This window comes from Hemitrygon akajei, chromosome 18, assembly GCF_048418815.1.
Source record: "Hemitrygon akajei chromosome 18, sHemAka1.3, whole genome shotgun sequence".
Classification (NCBI taxonomy): domain Eukaryota; kingdom Metazoa; phylum Chordata; class Chondrichthyes; order Myliobatiformes; family Dasyatidae; genus Hemitrygon; species Hemitrygon akajei.
In genome coordinates, this window is record NC_133141.1 from 63,499,273 (window position 1) to 63,515,312 (window position 16,040).

The following is a 16,040-nucleotide window of genomic DNA, read 5'->3' on the forward strand; positions in this document are numbered from 1 at the left end:
TACCAGCTCTTTACTTCATCACTCCCCTTCCCAGTGTCACCTATCATCTTGCACTTCTCCCCCCTCTCCCTCCACTTTTTAAATGTACTCCATGTTTTTAACTCCAGTCCCGCTGAAGGGTTCCGGACCGAAACGTCGACTGTACTCTTTTTTTCCCCATAGATGCTGCCTGGCCTGCTGAGTTCCTCCAGCATTTTGTGTGTGTTGCTAGGTTCAAGAGCCTGGTGGTTGAAGGGTAATAGTTGTTCCTGAACCTAGAATATAACTTTTATTGTACTTAGCTTCACTCTGCTTAAACTATTTGGCAGTGGCACCTCTGTCTGCAGCAGAGTGTGCTGGAAACAATTTTTTTATAATACTGTTTGTTGGTTTAGTGTGGAAATTTTGAGCAGTGCTCTGACCTTCAGAGATTCATCAGGTGTGCCACCTGCTGCAATCCTAATCACATTTAACTTTTTTTTGTAATTGCCAAGGAAAGCCTCCCATGCTCTGGGATTTAGGCAGTCAAATTTATATAATTAGAATCATAGTCATTGGACACAGAAACAGGCCCTTCAGCCCATCTGGTCCATGCCAAACTATTATGCTGCCTAGACCTATTGACCAAATATTGAAATTGAACCCACATCCACCACTTCTGGTAGCTTGTTCCACACTGCCTTCACCCTCTGAGTGAAGAAGTTCCCTCTCATGTTCTCCTTAAACATTTTGCCTTTTGGGCTAAACCTATGTCCTCTCATCAACCCTCAGCTGAAAAGCCTATTAGTTCATAAGTGCAAAATCAAGCATTCTGTGAAAAATTGATATAAATAATTTTAATTTTTGCCCAATTGGAGCTGGGTTCACAAGTAGCTCAGATTTCACTAAAATGTATTAATGTACTCTATACAAACAGTCTTTGCTTTAACTGTAGTATTATTGTGGTGAATTCACAAAGGAGCCAGAATCTTAACCTACTGTCAGGGACAGTTTCCTGGAATAAAATCCAAAACTCCATTCAATTCTATCAAGGTGGTTTAATCACTAATGTAGTAATGTGCCTATATCAGCAAATTGAAGTTGGCCACAGCAGAGCCAGTTCCTCATTCGTGAGTGAATTTAACAAAGCAAATGTGCAGAGTCAGCTCAGTTGTTGCTGTTTCCTGACCCAAGCCGAAGAACTGTAAAGTCCAAGTCATTTTTGTAGGTTTATTACTGTTTCTTCTTAAGAAGCTAATACTGCACTCATTTCCACCTCAATAATTTTAATAATTTAAAATTAAATTAACATCAAAACCTTTGATTTGGTGTTAAAGTACAGGTGTTGGCTGATAAAATAAATCATTATGTGATGGGGATTTTTTCTGCCTTTCTTTCTTTACCAAACAGCTTCGACTTTGGTGGTGGGTTTAGATTATTTTTTATGATAAAATTATTACAATTCAAATTACAAATTAATTAATGTACGTTTTTGATTCTGAATATAGGGTACTGCGATTGCAAGTGTGATTTAAATATAATGTATTCAGAACTATTCTATCTTTTTTGATTCATAATATATATCCTCATGTACTCTATTCTATGTGAAAATTAATAAAAATATTGAAAAAGAAAATTAAATTAACAAAATAGAAAATGTTGCCTTAATCCCAGTGTGTGGGACAGTGAACAGCTCATATGACTGGTGCCTGTCCTTGTGCCTGGTTGGGTTACAGTTGTAGTCAACTGATCCACCTCATATGAGGATTCAGTGGATAACCTGCATTATATAGAAAAGCCGAACAGCGTGATGCTGAAGTTGCTGAATAACGTCAAAGTAAATTTATTACCTTGGTATGTATATGTTACCATATACAGCTCTTGAGATGTATTTTCTTGTGTGCATTCACAGCAAGTACCAAGAAGCACGATAGATGAAAAACCGCACACAACAAAGATAGTCAAACAACCAATGTGCAAAAGATAACAAATTGTGCAAAAATCAACAAAATAATTATAAATAAGCAATAAATATCAAAAACAAATGAAGAGTCCTTGAAATTGACTCCATAGGTTGTGTGATCAGTTCAATGTTGAGGTGAGTGAAGTTATCCATACTGGTTCAAGAGCCTGATGGGTGAGGGGTAATAACTGTTCCTGAACCACAGGCATCTCATCCCCTTAAATAACTTAATCATTCTTTATACCTTTCCTTGTTACCTCCTCTACCCCTTCCTTATCTACTCAGCAAAGAAGGATAGGTTGTGGGTTTCTTTGGCCCTCAGCATTGTCTGCTTACCTACTATAAATAAGATGAATGTCACTTTTATTGTATTTAGCTTTATTATGCTTGGGTTACATGACTTTTCAGTCCAAAAAGCACTGAATAGGCAATTGGTCTGTGCCAGTGTTTCAGTTCCCCACAAGTGTATCCGTCTGCCCATTCCTGAAAAAGATGGTGACCATCCAGTGATGTCCTCACTTTGGGAAGTTGGCTGTCTTTGGAAGTTAGGTGGGCATCTTATTCAAGGGAGTGATCACTGTGGAGTGTGTAAAGGGTGCTGAGACTTCAGTGTTGTATGGTCAGCTCCTTATTGTGATCACCTCTTAACCTAAATAGAGGAAAGCTATTGGTTTCTATTCTGTAATTGTATAATGTAGGAGGTCAGTTGTATGTGTGCCACTTCGAAAGATCAACCAGTTCCATGACATTCACGTTCCCAATATCTTTGCATGTTCAGGTTGGAGTCAGGTCCGTTTATTTATTACTTGTACATCAAAGCATACAGTGAAATGTCATTTGCATTAACAGTTTAAGTTTATGCTGGGGACAAGCTGCAAATATCACCACGCATTCTGGTGCCAACAAAGCATGCCCACCATGTTCAGCAGAACAACTTGAGCAACAACAGTAAAACAAGCCCCTTTTCCACCCTTGCACACTCTCACACAGACAGGCTTCCAACCCCAAGATAGGCCACTTCTAACCTCCGGACTTCATCAGTCTCTGGGTATCAGCTCACAGCTCATGAGATTTTGACCTCCACACCTCAAACTCCGGGCTGTTGTAGACCTCCGACTCTAGGGGGGAGTAGGAGGGTCATCGTCCGTCATCCTCGGGGCCTCCAATCTTGCTCTTTGTCCTCTGTCTGTCAATTCATAATCCATTCACAGGGAACTGCTGGCCTTTGACCACAGAGCACTTCAAGCAGGACTCCAACCAACTGCCCCGACCTCAAAATCTCACCCCTGCCCCCCACCCCCAATCACTGACTCCAAACCCTAGCCTGTCCTCTAACTCCCCGCGCTGACCCAAAACTATCCCTGCAAACTTAAAAACAAAGGACCAACCTCGTCTTTTGCAAATCCCCTAATCACTTTGAAATGACCCAATAATGCTTTTGACCACTATGTTGTAGCCATTTGTGTAACGGAAATTGGCCATTGCAGAATTTATAAATCACTACCCAAACTCTGAGATGCACAGAGGTCCTACAAAATTTGTTGAGGAAAAATTACATAGAAATGTTTTTCCTCGAACTCCCATTTTTTTGGTCTTGTGCTGGTGACTTGGTTTTACGAAATAGAAAATTGGATATGGGCCATTTTTTAAAAAATGCAATGCGAAGGTCCCCTATAACACAAAAAGGATCTGAAGGCACTGCTGGAGTTGCACTATCACAAAAAGGGTGGCAAGGTAGAGTAGCACCGGCTGTAAGACCAGGGTTCGAATCCCACCACTGTCTGTAAGGAGTTTGTATGTTCTCCCTGTGACCATGTGGGTTTCCTCCGGGTGCTCTGGTTTCCTCACACATTCCAAAGACAGCCAAGTCAGGGTTAATGAGTTGTGGGTATGTTACATTGGCACAAGAAGTGTGGTGAGCCTTGCAGGCTGCTCAGCACAGTCATCGCTGATTTAATTTGACACGAACGACTCATTTTGCTATATGTTTCGATGTGCCTGTAACCATAACCTAATCTCTCTTTATTCTGCCACTGTTTGTAAATTCTCCCCTTGACCGCATGGGTTTCCTCTGAGTGCTCCAGTTTCCTCTTGTATTTCAAAGATCTACAGGTTAATAGCTTCATTGGTCACATGGGTATAATTGGGCTTGTTGGGCCAGAAGGACCTGTTACTGTGCCGTTTCTCTGAAATAATGAAATCTTGTTATTAGTGACCATGGACTGGTCACTAATAAGACAGGAAATGCTGGAAATACTGAGGAGGTCAGGCTTCATGGGAAGGGAAACAATTAATGTTTTAGTCCAAAGACCCTTTGTCAGAATTTGTCCAGTCAACTGTTCTTTCAGATGTCTGCCCTTGTGTTGTAAGGTGAGTTGGAGAAGCTAATGGCTGTGGTGACAGGTCAGTCTTTACACTATCCTCCCACTGAGTGAAGTTGGCATTATTTGTTCTTTGTGAGCACTGTAGGTTTTACATTGCAGTCAATTCTTTTGATTCACTTTCATGAAGCTGCCACATCCATTTAAGGTTGGAAACTTTATAGATTGCATCTGCCATTCGTCTCTGCAATACCCAGGCCGGAAATAGTATAATAAGGGATGAAAGCTCCACTGCCACTCCCTTTTGTCATCAGAACGGCATTGAAGTCATCCAGGAGATCAAAGATGTAACCCTTATTTAACATTCAATTTATATCAATGTATGTCAATGAATACTATCCTGAGATTCTTGCAGGCATTCACAGTAGGACAAAAATACAACAGAATCAATGAAAAACACACAGGAAGTCTGACAATCATTGTGCAAAAGACAAACTGCAAATACAAATATAAATAAATACAGAGAACATGAGCCCTTGAAAGTGAGTCCACAGGTTGTGGAATCAATTCAGTGTTGAAGTGAGTGACATTCTCCATGCTGTTTCAGGAGTCTGATGACTGTTCCTGAACCTGTTGGTGTGGAAACTAAGACTCCTATACAACCTTCTCGATGGCAGCAGTGAGAAGAGAGCATGACTAGGATAGAAACATAGAAAACCTACGGCACAATACAGGCCTTTGGCCCACAAAGCTGTGCCAAACATGTCCTTACCTTAGAAATTACCTAGGGTTATCCATAGCCCTCTATTTTTCTGAGCTCCGTGTACCTGTCTTAAAAGACCCTATTGTATCTGCCTCTACCACCGTTGCTGGCAGCCCATTCCACACACTCACCACTCTCTGTGGTTTTTAAAAAAAACTTACCCCTGACATCTCCTCTGTACCTACTTCCAAGCACCTTAAAACGGTGCCCTCTCATGTTAGCCATTTCAGCCCTGGGAAAAAGCCTCTGACTATCCACACAATCAATGACACTCATCATCCTGTACACCTCTATCAGGTCACCTCTCATCCTCCGTCGCTCCAAGGAGAAAAGTCCGAGTTCACTCAACCTATTTTCATAAAGGCTCCAAGTGGGGTCTGACCAGGGTCCTGTATAGCTGCAGCATTACCTCTTGGCTCCTAAATTCAGGCCCATGATTGATGAAGGCCAGTGCACTGTATGCCTTCTTAACCACACAGTCATCCTGCACAGCAGCTTTGAGTGTACTATGGACTCGGAACCCAAGATCCCGTTGATCCTCCACACTGCCAAGAGTCTTACCATTAATACTATATTCTGCCATCATATTTGTCCTACCAAAATGAACCACCTCATACTTATCTGGGTTGAACTTCATCTGCCACTTCTCAGCCTAGTTTTATATCTGATCAATGTCCCGCTGTAATCTCTGACAGCCCTCCAAATATCCACAACACCTCCAATCTTTGTGTCATCAGCAAATTTACTAACCCATTCCTCCACTTCTTCATCCAGGTCATTTATAAAAATCACAAAGAGTAGGGGTCCCAGAACAGATCCCTGAGGCACTCCACTGGTCACTGACCTCCATGCAGAATATGACCCGTCTGCAACCACTCTTTGCCCTCTGTGGGCATGCTAGTTCTGGATCCACAAAGCAAGATCCCCTTGGATCCCATGCCTCCTTACTTTCTCAATAAGCCTCGCATGAGGTACCTTGTCAAATGTCTTGCCGAAATCCATATACACTACATTTACTGCTCTACCTTCATCAATGTGTTTAGTCACATCCTCAAAAAATTCAATCAGGCTCGTAAGGCATGACCTGCCTTTGACAAAGCCATGCTGACTATTCCTAATCATTTTATGCCTCTCCAAATGTTCATAAATCTTGCCTCTTGGGATCTTCTCCATCAGCTTACCAACCACTGAAGTAAGACTCACTGGTCTATAATTTCCTGGGCTATCTCTACTCCCTTGAATAATGGAATGTCATCTCCAATCCTCCGTAACCTCTCCCGTCCCGATTGATATTGCAAAGATCATCGCCAGAGGATCAGCAATCTCCTCCCTCACCTCCCACAGTAGCCTGGGGTATATCTCGTCCAGTCCAGGTGACTTATCCAACTTGATCCTTTCCAAAAGCTCCAGTACATCCTCTTTCTTAATATCTACATGCTCAAGCTTTTCAGTCTGCTGTAAGTCATCACTGCAATCGTCAAGATCCTTTTCTGTGGGGAATACTGAAGCAAAGTACTCATTAAGTACCTCTGCTATTTCCTCCGGTTCCATACACACTTCTCCACTGTCACACTTGATTGGTCCTATTCTTTCATGTCTTATCCTCTTGCTCTTCACATACTTGTAGAATGCCTTGGGGTTTTCCTTAATCCTGTCCGCCAAGGCTTCTCATGGCTCCTTTTGGCTCTTCTAGTTTCTTAAGTTCCTTCCTGCTAGCCTTATAATCTTCTAGATCTCTATCATTACCTAGTTTTTTTGAACCTTTCCTAAGCTCTTCTTTTCTTGATTAGATTCACAACATCTTTTGTACACAGTTCTTGTACCCTACCATCCTTTCCCTGTCAATTTGGAATGCACCTATGCCGAGCTCCACGCAAATATCCCCTGAACATTTGCCACATTTCTTCCGTACATTTCCCTGAGAACATCTGTTCCCAATTTATGCTTCCAAGTTCCTGCCTGATAGCCTCATATTTCCCCTTACTCCAATTAAACACTTTCCTAACTTATCTGTTCCTATCCCTCTCTAATGCTATGGTAAAGGAGATGGAATTGTGATCACTATCTCCAAAATGCTCTCCCACTGAGAGACTTGACACCTGACCAGGTTCATTTCCCAATACCAGATCAAGTACAGCCTCTCCTCTTGTAGACTTATCTACATATTCTGTCAAGAAACCTCTTGAACACACCTAACAAACTCCACCCCATCTAAACCCCTCACTCTAGGGACATGCCAATCGATATTTGGGAAATTAAGATCTCCCACCACGACAACCCTGTTGTTATTACCTTTCCAGAATCTGTCTCCCTATCTGCTCTTCGATATCCCTGTTACTATTGGGTGGTCTATATATTTTTAAAAAACACCCAGTATAGTTATTGACCCTTTCCTGTTCCTAACTTCCACCCACAGAGACTCTAGACAATCCCTCCATGTCTTCCTCCTCTTCTGCAGCCATGACACTACCTCTAATCAACAGTGCCACGCTCCCCACCTCTTTTGCCTCTTTACCTGTCCTTTCTGAAACATTTGAAGCCTGGCACTCGAAGTAACCATTCCTGCCCCTGAGCCATCCAAGTCTCTGTAATGGCTACAACATCACCGCTCCAAGTACTGATCCACATTCTAAGCTCATCCGCTTTGTTCACAACCTCAAGCCTTTGGTCTGAGCGCATCCCTTCTCTATCACCTGCCTATTCTCCCTCTCACACTGTCTCCAAACTTTCTCTATTTGTGAGCCAACCACCTCTTCCTCTGACTCTTCAGTTCGGTTCCCACCCCTCAGCAATTCTAGTTTAAATTCTCCCCAATAGCCTTTGCAAACCTCCCCACCAGGATGTTGGTCCCCCTGGGATTCGAGTGCAAACCGTCCTTTATGTACAGGTCACTCCTGCCCCAAAAGAGGTCCCAATGATCCAGAAATCTGAATCCCTGCCCCCTGCTCCAATCCCTCAGCCACACATTTATCCTCCACCTCACTCCATTCCTATACTCACTGTCACGTGGCACAGGCAGTAATCCCGAGATGACTAATTTTATGGTCCTGCTTCTCAACACATTTCCTAACTCCCTGTAGTCTGCTTTCAGGACCTCCTCTCTTTTCCTGACTATGTCGTTGGTACCAATATGTACCACGACCTCTGGTTGTTCACCTTCCCACTTCAGGATATCGTGGACGCAATCAAAACATTCCGGACCCTGGCACCTGGGAGGCAAACTACCATCCGTGCTTCTTTCCTGTGTCCACAGAACCGCCTGTCTGACCCCTAACTAAACGAATCCCTTATTACTGCTGCCTACCTTTCCCTACCCTTCTGAGCCACAGGGCCAGACTCTGTGCCAGAGGTGCGTTATTGCTGCTTCCCCCAGGTAGGCCGTTCCCTCCCCCAACAGTACTCAAACAGGAGTACTTATTGTCAAGGGATACAGCCACAGGGGTACTCTCAAGTACCTGACTCTTCCCCTTCCCTCTCCTGACTGTGACCCACTTATGTCTCCCGAGGCCCTGGTATGACTACCTCCCTATAGCTCCTCTCTATCAACTCCTCACTTTCCCTGACCAGATGAAGGTCATTGAGCTGCATCTCCAGTTCCCTAACACCGTCCCTAAGGAGCTGCAGCTCGACGCATCTGGTGCAGATGTGGCCATCCAGGAGGCTGGGAGTCTCCCAGACATCCCACATCTGACACCGTGCACAGAATACCAGCCTCACACACATTCTTCCTGTCTGTATTCTCCTCAGGCAACCAACCTCCCCTCGACCTGGTATCACCTAAGCCCCATTGAGCCAAAGCCTTCGTACTCTGTCTCCCTCTACTCCCACCCACTCTATAAAGCTGTCTCCTTTTAAACTCTTCTCCCTGTTCTACCTGGCTGATGTCCACGCGCTTGTGCAATCGTACTCCGATCAAACCGCTGAAGAAATAACCATCTCCTTTTAAACTCTTCTCACTGTTCTCATTGGCTGACGTCCAAGTGCTTGCGCAGTCGTGCCCCAATGAAACTGCTGAAGAAGTAAGCAGATGATAGAGGTCCTTGATGAATGCTTTTTTTCTTCTGGCAGTGCTCCTTATAATGGTGGTATTTAATTCAGCTCAATTGCAAGCTATTTATTAAACATACTTGAAGTAAGCATTGGCAGTAGGCCTTTTTTGACCAGAACAATGCACTGTTACTTTAGTGAAACAAAGTGATACTCTTCCTGTAAATGCTCATGTCACTTCACCTTGATGACTAGCTCCAACAAACAAGTCCAAAATCTACTTTTTTTTCCCCTCCGTGACTTGCTGAGTTCCTTCCGCATTTTGTGTTGCTCTAGAATTTCACCACCAGCAGAATTTGTTTGTTTATTTGTTTACTTAGTTGGAGATACAGTGCAGAATAGGCCCTTTGAGCTACACCACCCAGCAACCCTTGACAACTCCCAAATTAACTGTAGCCTAATCATGGGACAATTTACAGTGACCAATAGACTTGCTAACTGATATGTCTTTGGACTGTGGGTGGTAACTTGAGCATCCGGAGAAAACAGGAAACTTGAGCACCCGGAGAAAACCCACGCATTCCATGTGGAGGACATACAACCATTTTATAGAGGACATCAGGATTGAGCTCCAAACTCGGACACCGCAAGCTGTAATAGCGTCATGCTAACCACTACGCTAAAGTTGTATTTGTGTTTTTTTTTACTAAGAGTCGTGGGTGTCTGAATGATGCTGCCAGGGGTGGTAATGGAAGCAGATACAATAGAGCCTTTTAGACAGGCACCTGAATATGGAGCGGTATGGATCATGTGCAGCAAGAGGAGGTTAGATTAATTTGGCATCATGGTAGCCACAATGTCCCTGGTCTAATGGTGTACTTTTCAAATCAAATCAAGCTTAATTATCATTCAACCACACAGAGACACAGCTGAACAAGACAGTGTTCCTCTGGGACCAAGGTACAAAACATTCAAAATAGCGAGTGAAGAAGCATATGCACTCAAAGAAATATATATAGATATATACTGTATAGATGTGTGTGTATGTATATAGTCGGCCCTACTTATCTGCGGGGGATTGGTTCCGGGACCCCCCGGTGGATACCAAAAAACGTGGTTGCTCAAGCCCGCAGTGTTTCTGTTCTGGAAAACTATCACGATTGAAAATAAAGTGGAAATAATAAAGCAATTGGAAAGAGGTGAAACGCCATCGGTCATTGGAAAAGCATTAGGCTACAGTCGGTCAATGATCGGAACAATTTTAAAGGATAAAGTGAGAATAATGGAGCATGTGAAGGCCCTGCCCCGATGAAAGCTACAATTATTACTAAGCAATGCAGTGGTTTAATTATTGAAATACATACGTTTCTTAAGTGTTTTATATGCATAGAAAGGTAAAATATATACTATATACTAAGACAAACGTTTGACTAACTGACGCTAAATAATACCCAATGTACCTGTTGCTACTTAGAAAACTTAAGTGTTTTTTTTCCAATTCCCGATCCGTGGTAACCTATGCACATCCTCCCATAAACTTTAAATCATCTCTCAATTACTTACAATACCTAATACAATGTAAATGCTATGTAAAATAGTTGTTATACTGCATTGTTTAGGGAATAATGACAAGAAAAAACAGTCTGTACATGTTCAGACAACAAGTGCTGGAGAGAGAACTTGTTTGTGTGTGTGTGTTTGGGCACCCCTGGTCAAAATTTCTGTTACTGTGAATGGCTAAGCGAGTAAAAGATGACCTGATTTCCAAAAGGCAAAAAGTTAATAATTTCTTTAATATTTTAAGCAAGATTACTTTTTTATTTCCATCTTTTACAGTTTCAAAATAGCAAAAAAGGAAAAGGGCCCAAAGCAAAAGTTTGGGCACCCTGTACGGTCAGTACTTAGTAACACCCCCTTTGGCAAGTATCACAACTTGTAAATGCTTTCCATAGTCAGCTAAGAGTCTTTCAATTCTTGTTTGGGGGATTTTCGCCCATTCTTCCTTGCAAAAGGCTTCTAGTTCTGTGAGATTCTTGGGCCATCTTGCATGCACTGCTCTTTTGAGGTCTATCCACAGATTTTCGATGATGTTTAGGTCGGGGGGGGGGGGACTGTCAGGGCCATGGCAAAACCTTCAACTTGCGCCTCTTGAGGTAGTCCATTGTGGAGTTTGAGGTGTGTTTAGGATCATTATCCTGTTGTAGAAGCCATCCTCTTTTCATCTTCAGCTTTTTTTTTTACAGACAGTGTGATGTTTGCTTCCAGAATTTGCTGGTATTTAATTGAATTAATTCTTCCCTGTACCAGTGAAATGTTCCCCGTGCCACTGGCTGCAACACAAGCCCAAAGCATGATCGATCCACCCCCGAGCTTAACAGTTGGAGAGGTGTTCTTTTCATGAAATTCTGCACCCTTTTTTCTCCAAACGTACCTTTGCTCATTGCAGCCAAAAAGTTCTACTTTAACTTCATCAGTCCACAGGACTTGTTTCCAAAATGCATCAAGCTTCTTTAGATGTTCCTTTGCAAACTTCTGATGCTGAATTTTGTGGTGAGGATGCAGGAGAGGTTTTCTTCTGATGACTCTTCCATGAAGGTCATATTTGTGCAGGTGTCACTGCACAGTGGAACAGTGCACCTTCACTCCAGAGTCTGCTGAATCTTCCTGAAGGTCTGTTTCAGTCAAACGGGAGTTTTGATTTGCCTTTCTAGCAACCCTACAAGCAGTTCTCTCGGAAAGTTTTTTCTTGGTCTTCCAGACCTCGACTTGACCTCCACTGTTCCTGTTAACTGCCATTCCTTAATTACTGAGGAAACGGCTACCTGAAAACGCTTTGCTATCTTCTTATAGCCTTCTCCTGCTTTGAGGGCATCGATTTATTTTAATTTTCAGAGTGCTAGGCAGCTGCTTAGAGGAGCCCATGGCTGCTGGTTTGAGGAGTCAGGGTATTTATAAAGCTTTGAAATTTGCATCACCTGACCTTTCCTAACGATGATTGTGAACAAGCCATAGCCCTAACAAGCTAATTAAGGTCTGAGACCTTGGTAAAAGTTATCTGAGAGCTCAAATCTCTTGGGGTGCCCAAACTTTTGCATGCAACTGTGTGTGTGTGTGTGTATAATATATATGTACATATATGTGTGTGTATATATATGTGTATATGTACAGACAGGCAGATATATATCACATGTATATTTATTAGTCCAAGACCCTGAGTGAAAATGACAGGCAATCGATGGTGCAGTCTTCCAGCAGTGCGCAGACATATACAATCCAGCTTGTCATTCCACCACTCAAACTTGTGAGGGCAGCAACGAAGGGAGAGGTCAGCCCCCAGCCAAGCGCGGGTGTGACGCTGTAACGCTTCCGCTTCTCTTCACTTGGTCTGCAGCAGCAGACAGGCCTAGTGCTCACTGCAACTGGCATTACACAGCTCGCATGTCACCCGTTGCGCTACCAGACAAAGGTAACTGGCCTGCGGCAACTTACATTGTCACTGTCCGACAGTCTTGCGATCACAAGTGAAATGTCCGCGACAATCTCCCGTGGTTATACTGCATGCCACCTTTGCACACCAACTTCAAAGCCTTTGAATAGCAGGCAGCAACATGGTCTGCAGCCAGGTCCTCTGTACTCAAACCGGCTCCTCTAACAACCCGGCTGTTCCTGTGGCCAACACCAATTCAGCGACTCTGGATCGACAAGCAGCTCACTGGAGTAACCCTGCAGTATCCGAAAGTCTTGAAGTAGAATTGTCTTTGGATCGTTTATATATTTTAAAAAAACAAATTTTACAAAGCAAAAGGCACCTTTGGCCCTGACAGGCTGATGTTTTTGCACGTGCCACCATCTTACCAGAAGTAATGGTGACTTGCATATAAATGGCTGGCTAAGGAGAGATGAGAATGCTGTTCCTTCAGTATTTTGTGTGTTGCTCAAGATTTCCAGCATCTGAAGAACTCTCATGTTTAAGAGACTTCTTTCCAAATAGATGTTGTACAATTAGTTTGGAGCAAGTTCCATACCTGATTTTGACCTGAATAGTATTAATTCCCTATTAACTGTTTTTAAAAAAGAGTAGCAGTGGAGTATGAGAAGCTAAAGGTGCATAAAACTGGTCAGCAGATGGAATTATGATGTGTATATTTCTTTGCAGTTCGTTATTCTAGTTGTCGACAGCACAGATAGAGAGCGGCTCATGCTGACAAAAGAAGAACTCTACAAAATGCTGGCACATGAGGTAACTATTTGTTCCTAAAATGGAATCGTGCAAGTTGTAAAATGCAAGAGGAAAATTTAATTTGCAACAAATACCACATCACCAAGAGCTTTCAATCCGTTATCATATTTGTATATTCTATACATTTCTGTAACCTTCCAAGCCATACAGACCAAGCTTGCTCTCTTTCACACTCCCCTCCAGTCAGTTCTATCATTTTGCAGATGTTCAATTTTGCTTCACCAGTGGGAATGACCCCTACAGCTTCCAAGGTCCCAAGTTTTGGACATTCAACTCTTTACTGCTTTTGTCATCACACCCTCAAAGATGAGATAGAGATCGGTTAGTCTTTTCCTCTGGTAGGTGAGACTAGAATTAGGGGACATAGCCTCAAGCTTCATGGGAGTAAATTTAAGATGGAGATGAAGAGGAACTGCTTTTCCCAGAGAGTACTGAACCTGTCGGTTTCACTGCCCAGGCAGGTAGTAAAGACTACCTCATTAAAGTCAACGAAAATTCATTATCAAAGTACATTATTGTCACCATATACTACAATAACATTCTTTTTCTTGCAGACATTACAGGAAAATAAATAGAATTTATTAAAAACTATACATAAAGATGGTCAAACAACCAACATGGAAAAGACAAACTGCAAAATACATAGAGTGTATGTACAGTGGCAAGAAAACATATGTGAACCCTTTGCCATTATCTGGTTTTCTGCATTAATTACTCACTAAATATGGTTTGATCTTCACCTTAGTCAGAATAATAGACAAACATGGTCTGCCTAAACTAATAACACAAACAATTGTACTTTTTATGTCTTTGTTGAACACATTGTTTAATCATTCAGTCCAAGCTGGAAAAAAGTATGTGAATGCTTGTATTTAATAAATGATGGAATCTCCTTTAGCAGCAATAACCTCCACCAAACATTTCCTGTAGCTGCTGATCAGACTTGCACAACGGTGAGGAGGAATTTTAGACCATTCCTCCATACAAAAAGGTTTCAATTCAATATTTCTGAGATACCTTGCATGAACAACTTCCTTCAGGTCATGCCACAGCATCTCAATGGGGTTAAGCTCTGGACTCTGACTCAGCCATTCCAAAGCATGAATGTCCTTTTTAAACCGTTCTGTTGTTGAATTACTCTTGTGTTTTGGATCATTATCTTGTTGCATCATCCAACTTTTATTAAGCTTTGGGTGACGGACTGTAACCCTGACATTTTCCAATAAAATGTCTTGATACAATTTTGAATTCATTGTTCCCTCAACAAATGCAAGCTGTCCATGGTGCTCCTTCCACCATGCTTCACAGATGGGATGAGGTTTTGGTGTTAGTATGCACTGCCCTTTTTCCTCCAAATGTGCTTCTGCCACAAAGTTCAACTTTTATCTCATCTATCCACAGAATGTTGTCCCAGAGGTGTTGTGGAACATCCAGGTGGTCTTTCTCAAACATGAGACATGCAGCAATATTTTTAAGGAGAGCAGTGGTTTCCTTCATGGTGTCCTTCCATAAGCACCATTCTTGTTCAGTGTTTTACTTATAGTGAACACGTGAACAGAGACTTTAGTAAGTTCCAGAGATTTCTTCAGGTCTTTTGCTGTTACCACTGGGTTCTTTTTCACCTCCTTCAGCATTGCACATTGCGGTCTTGGTGTGATCTCTGCAGGATGCCCACTCCTAGGGACAGTGCAACGGTACTGAGTTTGCTCCATTTGTAGACAATTTCTCTTATTTGTAGACAATTTCTCTTATTTGTAGACCATTTCTCTTACTGTGGACTGATGAACACTCAGGTCTTTAGAAATGCTCTTGCAGCCTTTTCCAGCTTCATGCATCTCTACAATTCTTCTTCTAGGGTCCTCTGCAAGTTGTTTTGATCGAGGCATGGTGCACATAAACAGATCTTTCTTGAGGAGAGCAGGCTTTGTCAGTAACCTGACCTTGTGTGTCTTTTTTTATATAGGACAGGGCACCTCTACAACCCACACCTCCAATCTCATCTCATTGATTGGAACACCTGACTCCAAATAGCTTTTGTAGAAGGCATTACCCCAGAGATTCACGTACTTTTTTGAACCCAGACTGTAATTGTTTAAATGGTGTATTCAGTATTAACAAGAAAAAGTACAATTTTTTTTGTGTTATTAGTTTAGGTAGATTGTGTTGGTCTATTATTTTGACGGTTAAAGATCTTCCACATTTTGAGTAATTAATGCAGAAAACCAGGTAATTGCAAAGGGTTCACAAACTTTTTTCTTGCAACTGTATATAGAACATGAGTTGTGGAATCTTTGAAAGTGAGTCCGTAGGTTGTCGAATCAGTTTGGTGTTGAGGTGAATGAAATTGTCCACACTGATTTAGGAAACGGATAGCTGTTCCTGAAACTGGTGGTGTGGGGGCTAAGGCTTCTGTATCTCCTGCTCAATGGTAGTAGCGAGAAAAGAATGTGGCCTGGATGATGGGGGTCCTTGATGATGGATTCTGCTTTCTAGTGGCAGTGCTCCTTGTAAGTGTGCTCAGTTGTGGAGAAGGCTTTGACTGTGATAGACTGGGCTGTATCCACCAGTTTCTGTACACTTCTGTATTCTAACTCAGCAAGATGCTTCTTAATATCAAGTGTTTGGCTGGCTGGTGTCCTTCTGCTGGTGCTCCATTTACCTTTGGGTTATGTTGTCAGACAATACTGTAAGCAGCAGGCATGTCAGGCAGAGTGGGTTCTCACTGATTGCTTGCAGTGGTGCTTTGATCTGACTGACATCTGAGATTTTCTAATCTGACCAGGCTCTAATTCAATGTGTGGTTTATCT

General features: G+C 42.4%; 1 protein-coding gene across 2 annotated transcripts in view; it reads left to right on the forward strand.

Annotated features, from left to right (window-relative positions):
* arl5c (ADP-ribosylation factor-like 5C) overlaps positions 1-16,040 on the forward strand; it is a 66,485-nt gene that overhangs the window by 40,144 nt on the left and 10,301 nt on the right. The window contains exon 4 of one of the 2 annotated variants that reach the window (XM_073071739.1): positions 13,149-13,232. The exons of the other annotated variant lie outside the window; for it this stretch is intronic. Coding sequence (XP_072927840.1) covers positions 13,149-13,232 — 84 coding nt within the window. The remainder of the gene's footprint in view (positions 1-13,148; positions 13,233-16,040) is intronic. 2 annotated transcript variants of the gene reach the window in all.